Here is an 18,067-nt window from a genome sequence, read left to right as displayed (position 1 = left end):
TTATTTTAATTCTCTACCCGGTAACATTAGCTAACTTTCTGCTAACATTAGCTAACTTTCCGCTAACGTTAGTATGTTAGGTAACTCGTCGCTAAAGTTAGCTAGCTTTTTGCTTACCTTAGTTTCATCACTGTAAACGTTACGTAACGCTTTAGCTAACTAAAGTTAGTATGTTATCTAGCTCGCTGCTAAAGTTAGTATGTTAGCTAGCTCGCTTTAGTTAGGTAAAGTTAGTATGTTAGCTAGCTCGTTGCTAAAGTTAGAATGTTAGGTAGCTCGCTGCTAAAGTTAGTATGTTAGCTAGCTCGTTGCTAAAGTTAGAATGTTAGGTAGCTCGCTGCTAAAGTTAGTATGTTAGCTAGCTCGTTAGCTAAATTTAGAATGTTAGGTAGCTCGCTGCTAAAGTTAGTATGTTAGCTAGCTCGCTTTAGCTAACTAAATCTAGTATGTTAGCTCGCCTTAGCTAGCTAAAGTTAGAATGTTAGCTAGCTCACGTTAGCTAGCTAAAGTTAGTATGTTAGCTAGCTTGCTGCTAAAGTTAGTATGTTAGCTAGCTCGCTTTAGCTAGCTAAAACTAGTATGTTAGCTCGCCTTAGCTAGCTAAAGTTTGTATGTTAGCTTAGCTCATTGCTAAAGTTAGTATGTAAGCTAGCTCAGTTTAGCTAGCTAAAGTTAGAATGTTAGCTAGCTTGCTGCTAATGTTAGCTAGCTCTCCTATAATCTTAGTTCTCGCCATGGATAAGATGTTTACAATAGGCAACTGTGTTTTCCCACCTGCATTAAATGCGACATCTGAAAAGGAAATACCTACAGCAAATTTACAGTAAATTTAAGACAATTTAAATTTCAGACATTAATTACGCAGATTTTATTTAAGACTTTTTGAGGACCTGCAGGAACCCTGTTTATTATCGGGAGGACCCTTGATTGCTGTAATAACTGACATGCTGAACTGTGAAATAATAATAAAATGTGGAGCAGACAAACAAGCCAGTGTGCCTGATTTTATATAGGTTAAGAATGCCCACCAGCAAAGCATAATCTGTAGCCCCCCCTACCCTTCTTCCTTCCCCCTCCTCCTCTTCCTCCTCGCAGGGGGCCTCAGTCAGCTACCTCCTGAGAAGGTAAAACCATTACGGTATGATGCTCTGTGCCATACGTGCTTTTCAGGACAATAAATCCACAGTCTCTGAGTTGGGAGGTGAGTTGACTATGTGTGTGTGTGTGTGTGTGTGTGTGAGAGTAAGTGTGTGTGTGTGTGTACAGTGGAGGGGTAGGAGAGAGAGGGGGAGAGAGAGAGAGAGAGAGAGAGAGAGAGAGAAATTTGCTCGAGTTAGCGTAACAATAAAAAAATTGGCCGGAGTCCCTGGGCGCGCCTGTGTGCAGTTAACCTCGCTGTTAACACAGGAGGAAATGCCACCCAGCAAATGGAGGAGAGCTATAAAAATAACACAACATCTGTACAAATGTTGCTAACACTTGCTTCTCCTGACCCCTATGGATACCTAGAATGCCCGGCGCCACAGACGGCTCCTGCCTGGAGGATGAAAAAAATGATAGCCAGAGTGAAATAAACTACTCAAACGGAAAATAAAATCACTGTATTAGCCTGAACTAACTTAAAAAATAACTTAACTTAATAATGCATCATGCAAATAAATTTTTTTTTTTAAGGCAGAATGAGGGGAATTTTTGCAGATTTAAAGCAACAGTCTGTAAGTTTTGGGGATTTGGAGACCTCTCTGGTGAGAAAGTGTAATTGCAACAAACATGTGGAAGAATATGTTTTAAGCATTAATGCAGGGTTTGTTTATTTTCTTAAACAATGTTAAAACGTAGACAGAAATTTCATCCAACAAACCAACCAGACCACTCTGTATTTATAATAAATATATTAAACATGACAGAGATGACATATACAAACAAAGGTTTATGGCAGGATGTAGAGATTTGTGCACATTTAAAGTGACAGTCTGAAAGTTGTGGGGACTTAGGGATTTACAGAGTAATATTTTAATGTATTAATGCAGATTGATGTAAATAAAATGCTGAATGGAATTTGGTGTGTGTTTTTGAGAATACTGTTTTGTTCAGTGTTTGATTTTGATTTACTCTTAAAATGATAGAAATCAATGACATCAAACAAACCTACCAGACCACACTGTGTTTAGAATAAATCACAGTGATGTCAATATGTCAGTACAAAACAAAAGTTTTAGGGCAGGTTGGAAGGATTTTTGCACATTTAAAGCGACAGTCTGAAAGTTGTAGGGACTTAGGCATTTAAAGAAATCCAACAAACCTACCAGACCTTTAATCATTGCAGGACTCTGATACCTTTAATTTGATTGTCTTTGTCCCGTCGTAACTAAGGAATACTACTGCTTTAAATTTACATTTTTTAAATAAAAATATAAAATTAGTTACTTTATTTATAATTTATTCTTAAAAGTAAAAGATGTAAGCCACACACATGCTGACTATAAGAGCACACACAGAAACACACCAATCTCCCTGTCCATTCAAAGGGGACATGGCAGCAGTTCCGAGAGAGAGGAGAAGAGGAGAGATGGGGGGAGAAGAAGGAAAAAAAAAAGAAAAAAAAAAGAAAAGTGAACTTGGATTCCAAAGATCTGGATTGAATTAAGCAGCAGGATACGCAACAACTGTATGTCTTCAAGCTGTCACGGGAAGCCCACAGTGCGAGGCCGGCGGCCTTCTGGTCGGCTGCCGCCCCTCTTCCCTCACAGGCACAGGAAATGACATCACGGGGCCGCACACCAACATAGGCCGGCCTTTTCTTTCTTTTTCTTTTTTTTTTTTTTTAAATCTCCCTCCGCCTTTGCTTCTACTACTACTTTCCTGGCATGCAATGGTCAATGCTCAAAAACGAGAAAAAAAAATAAAATAAAAAAATAATAATAACGATAACAAAGCCCAGAGGAGTCAACTCACATAAGCAAGAAACGGTGCACAAATGTGTCTACTCAACCAACCCCTCCCCCCCCATTCACCATCCCACCTACCCCACTCCACCCTACCGTACCCCATCACCCCCCTTTGGCTCCTGCGGCACATCAGGATTTCTCTCTGGACGTCTCCTATTTACATTCCCCTCTCGCCTGCTATTTCATGCTGAGTAGTGACTGCAGGCATTATAAATGTGTTAACCTGTCGTATTTAATGCCTCCGAGTCGAGTGTGTGTGTAGCTGTGTGACCTGAATGTATATATGTGGGTGTGTGTGTGTGTGTGTGTGTGTTTGTGGGAAGGGAAGTGTCCGTGATGATGCAGGGACGCCCTACGCCGCCTCTCATAGGCCGGATTGTGGGCTGAGCGAACGGGACAAAATGGTTTAAATGAAGGGCTAATTACTTTTTCAGAGGCGGGTTGTGGCCCCATTGAGAGCTTTAAATTCCTGTGCTCGGTAAAGCAATCAGTGAGAAAGAGAGAGAGAGAGAGAGAGGGGAAAGAGAGGGAGATTGTAGAAGAGAGACTAAAAGAAAGAGTAAAAAAAAAGAGAGAGGGATGCATTCATAAGCCAGGTGTGACTCTCATCCTCATTCAGAATCACAAACTCCAGTTATCTATGATATTCAATATTATAAAGTGCAGATGGCCATAAATCATATGGTTCCACTGAGAGAAAGAGACTGAAGTAGGGTTAGATGATATGGTCAATTTTATTTTTTATTTTTTTCCCATTTTTTCCCATTTTCTCCCCAATTTACACGGCCAATTAACCAACTCACTCATTAGGACTTCCAACACCAGGAGGGTGAAGACATTGCTGAGTAGCATCGTAGCCATTTGAAAAAAATTGTCTCTCTCAGGGGTCCGATAGCCGATGGCAAGCTACATGAACAGGATTCAAACCGGCAATCTCCTGTTCATAGTGGCAGCGCTTAGCTCGCTGTACCACTCGGAGCCCCCAAGTGGCTAAAATTTTGATATTTGATCAAAAAACTGCATGTGGTTTGTTATATCTAAGATATTTATCTAGTAATTACTAATATTTCTCCTGATGACTATTGTCTTAACGTTTGAGCTTGTGCTTGATTAATAAATTAGTGGTGCTAACAGACAAAGCATCTGACCCTTAGGAGTGTTGGAATGATTAGCTGTTAGCCTTGATGCTTACTGTTTTTAAAACCTTAATTACTTGCTGATAAGTGATAAACAGGTTGAGAGCCCTGTGCTGATCTTGGTGTTTGTTACAATATATCATGTATCATGTCTTCACATCATTTTGAAGCTGTTTTATAAGCCTACAATAATGGATTAGCCTCAATACTAACAGGCTGTGCTAGTGTATTAGCTGCAATGCTAACAACTGGCCTTAGCTTTAATGCTAACTGTTTTTCTGAGCTGGATTACACACTAATAGTTGATAACAGGTGAATGTACCGGTTGTGTTCGATGTGTATGATGTATTTATCATGTCATAGAATAGTGTAATCGGTGTGATGTTAAGAGACTCAATGCATTCCTTGAGTGGGTTCTAAGTGATATAGAAATCATAAAAAATAGTAATATATCACTGTTTTCGAAACATTTTCTATTGCAATATAAAATAATATCAAATTACTGTTCTATTTTGAACACCTTACAAAACTACTCAAACAACCAGAACACAATAAGCACAGATAAGCAGCCTATCTGTCCAGATGCAGCTTCCAGGATGTAAATAACCCCATCGATTCTACAGAGTCTAGTTTAAAGCTTATAGGATTTCTGAGGCGCAGTCTCGCGCGTGAAATATGCTCAGGGTAGCGGTATGCTCTAACGTTCCTCTAGAGCTCCTCTCCGCGCTCAGCCACATGCTGCACCATAAAGACAGATATATAGGAGTTTTATTTTCTCTCTAAAGCTCAGTGGGGAGAGGTGCTTTCATGTTGTCAGCGCTTCTTGTGGAAAGTAATGCTTCAGTTAAAGAGACACGGATGAATGGGGTTTCAGTCCGTGCGGCTGCCGTAACGTTCCAGCGCGTTTTTGAAAGCATGCCGCCTGGTCCGGGGTAGCTGGCTGAGACCGTTCTCTCGTTTGTCTCGTTAGTCGCTAGCTGTACCTTCAGGGATACAGGGGAAGTAGACAGGGTTTAGGAATAGACTGAAGTCTACTGCTCACCAGGTTGAGGTTGATGGGCTTGTCTCGACGGCCAGTCTGGACCAGGAGCTTGTAGGCCAGAACTCCATCATCTGAGCCGTTCTTATAGCTCGCCTGAGTGATCCTGCCCGCCTCCCAGTCCTTATCGAATGCCTCCTGCAGACCTGCACACACACAGATTGAGAAAAGAAAAAAAAGTTTAACAACAGAGACCACTTCAGTTTCTGAATCAGTTTATCTGATTTTGCTATTTATAGGTATATGTTTGAGTAAAATTAAAATTGTTTATTCTATAAACTACGAACAAATCTTCTTCCAAATTCCAAATAAAAATATTGTCATTTAGAGAATTTATTTGCAGAAAATGAGAAATGGCTGAAATACTAAAAAAGATGCAGAGATTTTAGACCTCAAACAATGCAAAAAAAAAAAAAAACAAGAGTCAGCAAGTTAGTAAGGGTCAGGGTGTTGGATGATCACCACTACCCATTCACTTCACCTCAAGTCCTCATCGATTCCCAAAAGTAGAGGATAGAGCTCTATCATCCCAGAAAATGAACATAGTTTCACTGCACCACAGTTAAAAAACTCCAAGTTGGGGGGGTTTATACCCCTCTAGCCTGCACCTGGCATTAGGCATTAGGTATACAACCAATAGGTTCATAGGTTTATCTGCCTCAAAGTGTTCTATTTTATAGGCTGTACTGTTTTACAGTGACTAGACAAGCTATGTGTGCATTTGCATATCAGTGTCTGCAACTGGTACAAATAAAGTAGTACCAAAGAAGTTTGTTATAGAGTCAGTTTCCCAGATAGGGACTAAATAAGCCTATACATATCCTATATGTTTCTCCATTTAACACAGTGTTTGTGTATGTACCTCAACTACTTTTGATTGCCCTCATCTGAAATCAAGAACTGAATCAAGCTAAATCCAGAATGTCTTTGTAGGTGTCCTTGGATTCCCTGTTTGTTGGAGCTGGAAGAGGAATAAAGCGGACTGGTTCTGCTGGGAGTTAGCCGACACTGTGGAACTGCCCAGAGACCGCCCAGATTCTCTACACTCCTCTTGTTCTTCCAGTGAGGCTTTTTGGAGAGCTAGCTTTGGTCCATTCATGCAAACCTCTACCTTCTACCTCACCTTACCTTTCTCTATTTCCTACTGTCCTCTTCCTCTCTCTACCTCTCTTTCTCCCTCTCTTTCCCCAGCACCCCCTCCCTCGCTTTCTCTTTTCCTCCCTCATCGCTAGTGGCCCATTTCTGGGACACATTGTTTTCGCTCTCTCCCTCGCCTCGCTGTCTGTGTAAAATTTGTCGAGCCATTTCAAACCGCAATATTAAAGACAGCTCTCTCCACCCTATCTGGAATGGCCTTCACACAGCATGAACCACACACACACACACTCATATACACACACACATATACACAGGCCTGCACCCATTGCCCGTACACCCAATGGAAACACAGGCTCAAATAAAACAGCTCAACAGAGGGATCATAAAGAGGGGAATCAAAACCATGAATGATGTTTGACTTTTATGGACGATGAAGCTGAAAGGCATGATGCCAGTTAGACTCCAAGCAAACAGAAAGGGCTTTGCTGGCAGATACGCAATTATCACAGAAACACTGACTCACAGGGATTAGGGTTTTACAGAAACAAAGAACGAAGAAATAAGTAAAAAAAAACGGAACAAGTTAAAGAAAACAGAACGTGCTTCGGATCTGAATGCCTTTGCAAATAGAATTACCTGGGATTCTAAAAAAGTCACGCAAATTCATGTACACAAGCACACACACACTTAAGATCATTCGATCCTATATCAGTGCTGAGTCTGATATTCAACCTTTTTTTATCAGAGAGACGGATTCAATCCTTTTTTCAATCCAGACTCTAATCCACAGCCTACACCAGATCATAAACCCAGAGTAACCATAAATCTGAAAATAAGCTAGCTAGCTTTTAACTAAAATATCATTTGTATGGAGATACTTTAGTCTAAAAACACCAAAAAGAATCAAAGACAGCTAATTGTAATATAAGTAAAGACATCATACTGAGGAGTGGATGTATGGCTGCATCATACAGTTTAGTTAAACTGTTTAATTAGGATGTGCCAAGGTTTCATGTGAGAGAGTTCAAGTTCATTCTTGACAATAGGGGTGTGAGCAAATACTGATATCAAAGTATTGCAATACTTAGTTTAGCAAAAATGTATAGATTTTAAAATCACAGTATTGATTTTTAATTATTAGATTAGGGATTATTATTATTATTATTATTATTATGATTAATGACAGACAGTGGTTCATTTATTGTTGTGCTTAAACCCCATGCTCTAGATAGCAGTGGTGTAAACTTTTCTTTTACCAGTGTTTTTTATATTCTGCCAGTTTTTTCTGTCACTGTATACAATTTGATTTAAATAATATTATTCTTACAGTAATGCATTATTTATTATTATTCCACAGTTAGGTCCGACCCTGCAATGTAATTGGCTGAGAGGTGTTCTATGATTGCCGTTATTAGCCGGTAATGCACTGTTACCATAGCTCTACAAACAGAGCAGCAATGGAACTATTTTATAGAGTTTTTATAACCAAACAGATCATACTGTCTTGTCCTCTTTAATGTAAAATCCTTCAAAAAACAGTGATAATGGAACTGTGGTATAAGCGCAATAATCATGACCATGTATCGTGATACATATTGTATCGCCAAGCTCTTGCCAAAACACTGCAACCAGCCAACAGATAGCAAGACCCCACCAGGAAACAGACTTTCACTCTTGCTTTCCAGAAACGTCACTACATATAGTATAAAACATCAGATTCTGCAGCCTGTTGGAGCATTTAGAGTCTAGGTATATGTCATGAATCTGTGTGTATTACTTTTGCTCTTCTTTAAGTAAAAAAAGTTGAATATTATTTATATGAAAAAAGTTCTCTTGTATCAAAACACACACACAGAGTGAACCAGTGTGGCTTCAAAGAGTGTCTGTGAGCATTTCCACAAAGTACAGCAGCTGTAGGAACATGCCCGTCCTGTATCTCTCCATCCATCTCTCTCTCTCTCGTTTACTCTCTCTGCTGTTTGTTCTTCCTTTCCATTCCCTTTCCTCTAAAATGCCTGCCTCTCTCTTTTTCTCAATTCCTGCTGTTTCTCAGTTCGTCTCCTTTCCTTTATTTGTTCCTTTTTTCTTTTCTCACTCTTTCTACGCTTTCCTCTGTTCCTCTTCCTCCTCTTGGTCTCACTCTCAGTGTCACTCTCTCGTCTCCTTTCTCTCTCTCTTTCTCTCTCTCTCTCTCTCTCTGGAATCTTCATCTGTCTTGGTAAACCATTAAAATGTGTTATGGTTTTGAGGCTTTGGAGCTTGACTGATATCTGTGAAAAACACATGAGCTAATGATGGCAGGCTGAAGAAGCGATTCTTCAAAAGACCCACCACCACACAAGCACACACTTAAACACGCACACACACATACACTAGCACAAGCACACACTTAAACACACACACTCGCTCAGTGAGTGAGAGAACGTCTGACGTCTGGGCTGTCAGTTGTCTGAGATAAATTAAGTGACGGCCTTAAGGCATTTACACAGTGACTAATCTCAGCTGTGTTTTACACTGACAATAGTGAAGCGGCACTCCAGTAAAAGACTCATCTGATGGCAATGACTTCACTCTAACGTAAACCAGTGTTCCCAGTCCCAGTTCCACTCCAGGAGCAGACCAGTATATGTATATGTTGAGTTTTCCCCTGCTCTAATAATCCTGATCCAATTTATCAGTTAATTAAGAAGAAATTATTGAATTGATGAACAACAGTATTGGCAATTTGACAATATTTTATTGTTACTGTCGTTGTACAAAGAAAAACTACATCTGTCTGCCTCACGGTGAGCTACTGTACAGTGGCTAGCAAAAGTATTCATACCCCTTAAACTTTTCCACATTTTGTCACCTTACAACCACAAAGTTAAATGTATTTTATTGAGATTTTAATGATAGACAACCACAAAGTATTGCATAAGTGTGAAATGTAACGAAAATGATACATGGTTAAAACATTTTTAATCAAATAAAAGCCTGAAAAATGTAATAAGTATTCAGCCCCCCTTTATCAATACTTAGTAGAGCCACAATTCACTGCAATTTCAGCTGTAAGTGCTTTGGGGTTTGTCTCTACCAGCTTTGCGCATCTAGAGACTGAGATTTTTGCTCATTCTTCTTTATAAAACAGCTCAAGCTCAGACAAGTTGGATGGAGAGCATCTTGCCACAGAAACTTAATGCGATTTAAGAGTGGGCCATTCTAAATTGCTGTTGACTGATGCTCTCCATCCAACTTGGCCGAGCTTGAGCTTAAGTTTTATAAAGAAAAATGAGCAAAAATCTAAGTCTCTAGATGCGCAAAGCTAATAGAGACAAACCCCAAAGCACTTACAGTTACAATTGCAGTGAATGGTGGCTTGATATAGTATTATATAGGGGGCTGAATACTTGTCACACTTTTCAGATATTTTTTGGTAAACATTTTGAAAACCATGTATCATTTTCGTTCCACTTCACACTTATGCAATACTTTGTGTTTGTCTATCGCTGTACAAAATGTGGAAAAGTTCAAGGGGTATGAATACTTTTGCAAGCAACTGTATATCACTGTATATCATGATATGCAACCAGTATGCAACATGCACTATATCCTGGTCAAGACTTCACAAGCACAGGGCATGATTTTGTGAAACATACAGAAACAGAGCATTTCCTACCCTGCAGCCAGTCGCGGAAGTAGTGCAGCCACATGAGCGGCAGCTCGCCGTTGTCCTCCCGCAGGACGTACTTGACGGCGCCGAATCTCTGGTGCATCTCGTAGAGCAGCGGCTGGGCCTGGGCGTAGTTGGCCTGCTGCGTCACCACGTACATGTTATAGAAGGAGAAGTACTGGAACTGAGCGCCCAGGAAGTCGTACTCGGCCGTCTCTCGCGGAACAATGTCGGTCAGCTCCAGGCCATCCCGCACGCAGGTGGTCCCGTACAGGCTGACGCCCAGCAAGGCCAGGAAGAGGATGATAACCACCGCCTGGGACCACACACATACAGACACAGACACACACAAAGGGATGAGTCAGGAGTTGGCTGTAATCAGAGCTGTGGCTCGCACTGTGCCTTTATGACTGGCCCTCTGACTCGGAAGGTGCTTGTGGTTTTTTGTAGTTGAAGGCTTTGACTCAGAGGAGTACAGCTGCACAAGTGCTAAAAACCTCAGCTGCTTTCCACTGACTCTCTCTCTCTTCTTCTCTCTCACTCTCTCTCTCTCCTCCTCTTTGTCCCTCTCCAAGAGGTCGATTACATCCAACCTGGCAACCCCAGACATATTGGACAAACATTTATGTCCAATATGTCTGTATCTAGTAATGTAGGTCTGTCACAATAACCACATATTTATGGACGTTATATCACGCCAGAAATAATTGCAATAAACATTTAGATTTCAGTCATTTTAAGACCACTGTATGCCAACAGTATATATTAACTATATGATAAAATAATAATAATGCAATGACAACAATTTATAATGAGCGATAGTTAAGGGAATGTACATTTTTAGGCAAATCTATTAATTTTAGAGAGAAAGACTAGACGTGACTAGGCTAAATTTGCTAATGTCCGTTCTCATGTAAAAAAAAAAGACAAGTAGAATAACAAGTAGTACGACATTGTAGGATAAGTGGATGAATGTTATTATTGTGTTATTACCTACAGTAATATCTATGCTTTTTTTCTTAAAAGACCCCCAGTCAGATCGCCTTTTAGTTGAATTCACACTTTGCGTTTTTGGTTAAAAAAGGGCTTAAAATGTTCAACTAACTGAATAATTTATTACGTAACAGATAAACCAAATGACACCTGTATAAGATGTGAGGTGTAATCTTTTGAGTGAGGTAGAACACTGGAATTATCAGAACTAAAGTGAGGATCTACAGTGGGTGCAAAATAGATGGCACATTCCAGTTTAAAAGTTGTGTGGGAATTGGGGATGGGCGATATAACATTTTAAATATTGTAATATATTTTAAACTATTCTATTTAAGCCCTAAAAATGAAAATATTTAATATTGTGATTGCTAAACATGTTATTATCTGTGTATGATTAAATAGGTTGGCTTCTGGATGGATGACTCTACAGAGCTGTTTAAATTATGCTGTAGAAACATTGTAAGTAATAGAGCATTTTTAAAGCATCTCAAACATTACCACCCAGAACATTTTGCATAGTCAGTGAAATACTATGAATAATCATATTTTTACTATTTAAAACTCTAAATGTATCATATTGTATAGTGTCATTTATCTTAAGCTTATCAAGCTTTAGTGGGACTACTACTATCTACTGTGTACAGTGAATTGTGGCAATGATCATGACCAGTGGTGTCTGGCTGGAATTGTCCAACAAAACAGACCTCAAATGAAGATGGGACTCTATGGGACATGGCAAAAGTCATGGGACACGAAAATTGTTCTTCTCCCATTACTTTTGCTAAGTCAGCTTATTTTGTAGTGTAATTAATCATGAAAACAGTACCACAACAACGACATCATTCCCCCTCCTGAACCCTCGTACCTTAGAGCTGGGCTTCAGCAGAAAGGGAGCGTAGTGCTTCTCTGCGAAGGAGGCGAAGGTCCAGCGGGAGCAGGCCGGCTCAGCGCAGCCTGATCCCGCCTCCGCGCTGTGGGACAGCAGGTCCCGGGTGGAGCTCGCTCCATCGGTGCTCCTGCAGGACGCCGTGTCGGGTGCTGGGTTTCCCCGCGTGGTGCTGGGTCCTGGTGCGGTGCTGGCCCAGCTGTTGTTGTTGTTGTGGTTGATGTTGGTGGTGGTGGTGGGAGGGAAGGGCTGGACGGAGATGCGTGAGCGCGGCTCAGCCGTGGTGTAGTAGGCCTGTGTGCGCGGGTCGTACTCCGTGCGGAGCTGCACCGTGGACTGCATGGTGATCTGCGTCTGCTGGGAGAAGCCGTGGCTGCTGTAGGACGGAGGTGGGCTGTAGTGGCCTGAGTCGCTTGATGGGTCGCCGTATGCTGCCTGGGGCTCCAGCTGGATCACCCGGTTAGCACACGGACTGCAGAGAGAGGAAACAAAGAGTCAGAAATCGAGTGGCTCCAAACTATTTGGGGATTTTTTTTTTTTTACATTTAGAAATATAAGTAATTATAAGGGGCTCCAAGTGGTCCAGCAATCTAAAGCGCTGCCACTATGATCAGGAGATCATGAAAAAGTTTGAATCCCGTTCATGTAGCTTGCCATTAGCTGCTAGGAGAGTACAATTGGCCTTGCTCTTTCTGGGTGGGTAGATGGTGCTCTTTTCCCTCATTACATTGGGTAATTAGTCTTGTATATTGGGTAGACAGTGGGATAAAAATTAAAATTAATAATTATAAAAATACAAAAAAATAATAAATAAATGAATAGTTATTAGTATAGTTATTTATTAAATCACAGTATCACAGTATTTGTAGCTCTATAGTAGGCCTGTCACAACAGCTATTATATAGGATGATATATCGTCCTAAAAATAATTGCGATAAGCAATATTATTATCATTATTATGCAAGATTATTATATTGCATATATTTATGATATTTTAGAATATTAAATTTATGTATGCAATTTATGCAGCCTATTAAACTTCAATACATTTTGTTATACAATACATTTATTGTATGGTATTAGAACCTTTCAAGTTTCACCATAATTCAAAATGATAAGTGTTAGTGGAATAAAAGAACTATAAACAACACACTAGATAGCTAGAGAACTTTTATATTGGAAAATATACAGAGGCTTTTATTTTGATCGATGCATTATTGCACATTTTTGATGACTATCATTATTATTAGTTATAAAATGCCAAATATTAATGTAATTATTGTGATAGACCATTGTATGAGAACTTTTATTTTGGTGAATACATCAGTGCATACTTTCACTGAATATCATGTAATTGCTTAGAAAATGCCAAGACAGCGCATTCAGGTTGGCCTATACCCTATTTCCTATGTTCTTCAGTATTAACACTTTTTGCTCACAGGTTTAATATTTCCCACTGGTGCCCGTGAGCAGTTGTGCAAATGTACGTGACACTGACGGCAATCAAATGCCAGTCAGGATCAATTAAAAACTGGAAACCAGCAAATGTTTCTGACTGGGAGGCAAGCGTTTGAGCCATAGTGAAGGCTAGAGGCTTCAAGTTCAATTTCCTGCACAAGTTTAGGACCATGACGGAGAGAGTATAGTGCGTGCATAGACCTGAGACTCTCTCTCTCTCTCTCCCGCATATTACACAAAGAATTTTAAAGCAGCATGAAGTCAACAGCAGCCCTGATGTGTGGCCCCAGACACAGATAACCACACAAACACACACTGAAGATTACGACACCTTCACATGGCATGAAGCAACCACCCATAAAATATCCCACACAGACGCTTCACAAACACCTCACACAAATACATGCCAAACTAAATGATCACCACTTTAATTTTATTGCTGTTTTACTAAAATGATGAACTATTAAGGAGTATTAATGTGCACTAAAATATTTTTTTCACAGATATAATCAAATATTTTTTAACATAAAAAATTACACCTTAAATACTAAAGTAGAACAGATAGAATATTCACTTCCACTGTCAGATGAAACAAATCTATTAATAAAATCAAAATAAAATTAGTTTGTATGGATTCTTCTGGATTTTATCCCCAGAGGGGGCAGTATCGGTCATCATATTAATTTTGCTATTGCAAAAATATTTTTTTTAGATTTAATCAAATTTCAATGGCAAAAGGGTCAAAGAAATACTATAGAACAATTGTTTTAAAAGAAATAAATTTGTAAAGAAAAAATCACTATTTCTTATACATCTGGATTCAATGTTACAAATCACTAATGGTCCTTTAATTATTTATTTATTTATTTTTAAGCAGAAATATTATTTAAAATCTTCACAATATTGCACATGATGTAGTTCTGGAAGTGCAAAACATCTGTTTCAAATGTATTTTTTTATCAGTTTTTTTATACTTTTGGGAGTCTGCAATTTTATACTTTTATCAATTTTTAACTTTAGGTACATTTACTTTTAACATTTTAACTGAATAATGTTTATGTAAATTTTAAGTATTTGTCTTTTAAACAAAGTTTAACTTTTTTTTACCTACTTTTACCTTTTACTCGTTTAATTTACGTACTTTTTAACCTTGTCCTTTAACACTTTTTGACTTACATTTATGCACATGTACATTTATACTTAAATACCTTAAATACTTTTTACCTAAATAAAAAAAATAGTACCTGTACTTTTATTTAAAAAACTTTTTAAGGGTTTTTATGTATCATCAGAACTGGTAACTGTCCCATCCTCCCTCACTGTAAACGCTGCTGGCTGTGTCTGTGTGGGTTTGGTTGAATGCGTGCTGTTGGAATGGAGCTCCTGCAGCTGGAGCTAATGAGCACTTTCCAAGAAATGCCACAAAGCCTCTGAGCTCTGAGATTAATGGAGGGATGGCATGAAAAGCAGCGAGAGTGGTGTATGGAGGTGAGACTGGGTGGGGGTGTCACCTGACGAAGCAGCAGAAGATGTCGAAGCGGCGGTCCTCCCTGCGGTACAGGTCCATGCTGAGGATGGCGGGGAAGATGAGCAGCACCATGGCGAAGTTAAACACCACCACCACAGCAGCCTGAGACACACACAAACACACACACACACACACACAGTTAGACACACACACATCTGGGTTGCAGTCGATGCCAAAACCGCACTGACTGAACAAATTCAGTTTCAAAACAACTGCCTGGATCTGAAGTAAAAAACTAAACACAAATAAGAAACACAGCACACGCACCACCCAGCCTCACTCTGCCACTCTCTGGGTGACAATGCTTTAATTTGAGAGGCTGACAATCCACTATAAAACTCGAAAATACTGAATTAAACCCTGAGGTGCACATTCTGATTAGATCCCACAGCTGTACAGAGTTAAACGCAAAACCAGCCTGCAGATTTAGAGCACACAAACCACATCAAATCACAGGGTTTGTTATTTTTTTTACTGGAATTTAATTTAATACACAGTTTGAATACTGTTTATCTGCTTAACTAAACATATTAAGAAAAAAAAAAACTTAAAATGAAACACGAATAAATAATTGAGCACATATAAAGGTAAGGCAAAAAATATTTAATAAAATATTAATGTTAATTTCTTCTTGTAGAAGACTTGATCTTTTTATGCTTTGAAAACAACAAAACATTTCATAATACTGTACATTATTAATATCTTAGTATAATTTCCATTTGTATATATGCTCCCAGTTAATTATGATGTTTTCCCTTGAATATCAATCAAGAGGAAGATGGATGATCACAAGCCATCAAACCAAGCTGAACTGCTTGAATGTTTGCACCAGGAGTAAAGGCATAAAGTTATCCAAAAGCAGTGTATAAGACTGGTGGAGGAGAACATGCCAAGATGTGAAAACTGTGATTAAAAACCAGGTTTATTCCACCAAATATTGATTTCTGAACTCTTTCTTAAAACTTTATGAATATGAACTTGTTTTCTATGCATCATTTGAGTGGCTCTTAATTCTTTTTTCTAGAGCTGTATATGCAGGAGGCCCCAAAAGCATATCCCACAGGTCAGTGCAGCTTTGTTTTGGGCTTCTGTGGGCTGCATACACTGTATGATTAATTATGCTCCTTTGTCTGTTATTATTCATTTTAATTCAGGTGTAGTGTAATACCAAAATGCGTTCCGAAAGTATTTTTTCAGTGTGAGGAAAAAAGAAACGAGGGGAACACAGAAAGAAAGAGAGCGAGATTTAGTGAGAGAGAGAGAAAAAGAGAGAGAGAAAGTAGGCAGACTGTAGCATGCCTGGTCTGGTTTGCTTGTTTTTTGTTCCTGGGTGGAGACTGGCTCTGTGTTCGGCTGCCAGACCACCCAGCGAGCCCAGCGGCCCAGCACAGCCTGGAGGAGCTGAAAGAGGCCTACTCTTCAGCACACACCTCCCAGCTCCCAGCCTGCTCACCGCTGCCAGCCGACACGCCAAGCAACATCCTCACCGCTTTACTCATCCCTCACTTATCATCTCTCCTTCAGTGTCCTGTCTCACACACATCAATCAAACAGCAAATCATGCGTCTTCTTCTCGAGCCCGACTCTTCTGAAGAAGCTGCAGCATGTCTGTCTGACTGAAAAACACACAGCGGCTAAAAAACGACTGGTGAAGAGATCCAGAGAAAAAGAGAGAGAGAGAGATCCAGAGAGAGAGAGAGAGAGAGAAAGAGAGAGAGAGAGAGAGAGAGAGAAAGAGAGAGAGAGAGAGAGAAGAAAATAAAGAGTGAGTTTGTATAAATGAGAGAACTGCTGCTCTACAGAGGAGGCTCTGTAAAGGCTGGCACACACACACACACACACACACATCAGTGTGGGCTCTGGTCTTTAAATGAATTGTACACACTAGTGGTGAGGAATCAAAACTACACACACTGAACCCAACACACTAAACGATAGCCTCTGCATCTCAAACTTTAAACAACTGCATAGTACTAATAATTACCAACTGACCATCTATTTTACTGTAGGGCTGCAACGATTAGTCGATATAATCGACAATGTTGATTATTAAAATCTTTCATTGTCGACTAATCATTAAATTGTAACAGTACCACATTACAAAAAGTGCTGGGGACAGACGAAATATGGTCTGTGTCTCCAAAAGTGCCCTAACACAACAGATTACATATTTATTCACCAAATATCAGTACTCTCCACGTTTAAACAACATGTGGACATTTAAATGCCTGTTAAATCTCATGTTTAGCTGATTTTCTGTTGTTTTTAGAGATGGAGGACATGGCAAAAATAATCGTTGACTAATCGACTAATTAAAAAAAATGATAAACAGATTAGTCAACTACCAAAATAATCATTAGTTGCAGCCCTATTTTACTAGCAGAGAAATAATTCCCAAACTCCTCCTGAAGTGGTTTGTGGGATCAAGTTTGTAATGTGCAAAAGGCACAGGTGCACAGGGAATAATTCAGAAAATAATTTGGTTTGTCCAAACATGGGCTCAATCGGACCTTTACCTGTACTTTATTCAGCCAGCTTCCTAGTATAAATTTTATGTAATGTTTGATAAAACTGATTTGGATATTTGCGTTCACACATACAGATACATTAATGTGTGGCACAACTAATTCCGACAGTTGGGTTCACACATACAGATCCTCCACGTAACGTGTGGAACAACTAATTCGGACAATTTGGGTTCACACATACAGCTCCTCCAGGTAATGTGTGGCACAACTAATTCAGACAATTTGGGGTCACACATACAGCTCCTCCAGGTAATGCCTGTTATAAGTGATTCAGACATTTGCGTTCACACATACATATGTGGCACAACTGATTCGAACATTTGGGTTCACACGATAGCTCCTCAGCATAACAGCCGGGTAAATCCAGGTAAAGGTTACTCTGTATGTGTGACAGGGATTCTGGACTCCCTGCTATGGATGGCTGTGGGAATGTTGGGTATCTCACTACTGATATTTTTCTGCTTTTCTACTTCTTTTCCTGTCTCTTTCTCTGTTCTTGTTTGTAAATTTAAATTTTTTTAAATCCTTCAAATTTTACTATTCTTTTTTACTCTGTGTCGAGGACGGCCGGTCCAAATGCATCTCCGACAGGCCGAGTCATGTGAACAGTGTGTCTCACTACCGTGCGAAGTCGTCATAGATCGATAGTGCGTCCCGGACTCTGCCTTATCTCTCGCCAGCAGGAAACAGATAAGGGTGAGAAAGACGGAGTGCTATCACCCCGTGCTTCAGTGGAGGGGGAGTGAGAGACAGGGAGAAAGAGAGAAAGAGAAAGAGAAAAGGAGAGAGAGGAAAACACTG

At 39.7% G+C, this 18,067-nt stretch overlaps 1 protein-coding gene across 2 annotated transcripts in view; it reads right to left on the bottom strand.

The window, feature by feature from the left end:
- ptch1 (patched 1) overlaps positions 1 to 18,067 on the bottom strand; it is an 82,765-nt gene that overhangs the window by 19,716 nt on the left and 44,982 nt on the right. For both annotated transcript variants that reach the window (XM_007231599.4, XM_007231597.4), the window contains exons 13-16: positions 14,722 to 14,840; positions 11,732 to 12,224; positions 9,880 to 10,189; positions 5,127 to 5,269 (exon numbers count right to left, since the gene is read on the bottom strand). In XM_007231599.4, the coding sequence (XP_007231661.3) occupies positions 5,127 to 5,269; positions 9,880 to 10,189; positions 11,732 to 12,224; positions 14,722 to 14,840 (1,065 nt within the window). The remainder of the gene's footprint in view (positions 1 to 5,126; positions 5,270 to 9,879; positions 10,190 to 11,731; positions 12,225 to 14,721; positions 14,841 to 18,067) is intronic.

Source organism: Astyanax mexicanus, chromosome 12, assembly GCF_023375975.1.
Source record: "Astyanax mexicanus isolate ESR-SI-001 chromosome 12, AstMex3_surface, whole genome shotgun sequence".
NCBI classification, from domain to species: Eukaryota; Metazoa; Chordata; class Actinopteri; order Characiformes; family Acestrorhamphidae; genus Astyanax; species Astyanax mexicanus.
This window is presented reverse-complemented; position numbering and strand designations above follow the sequence as displayed.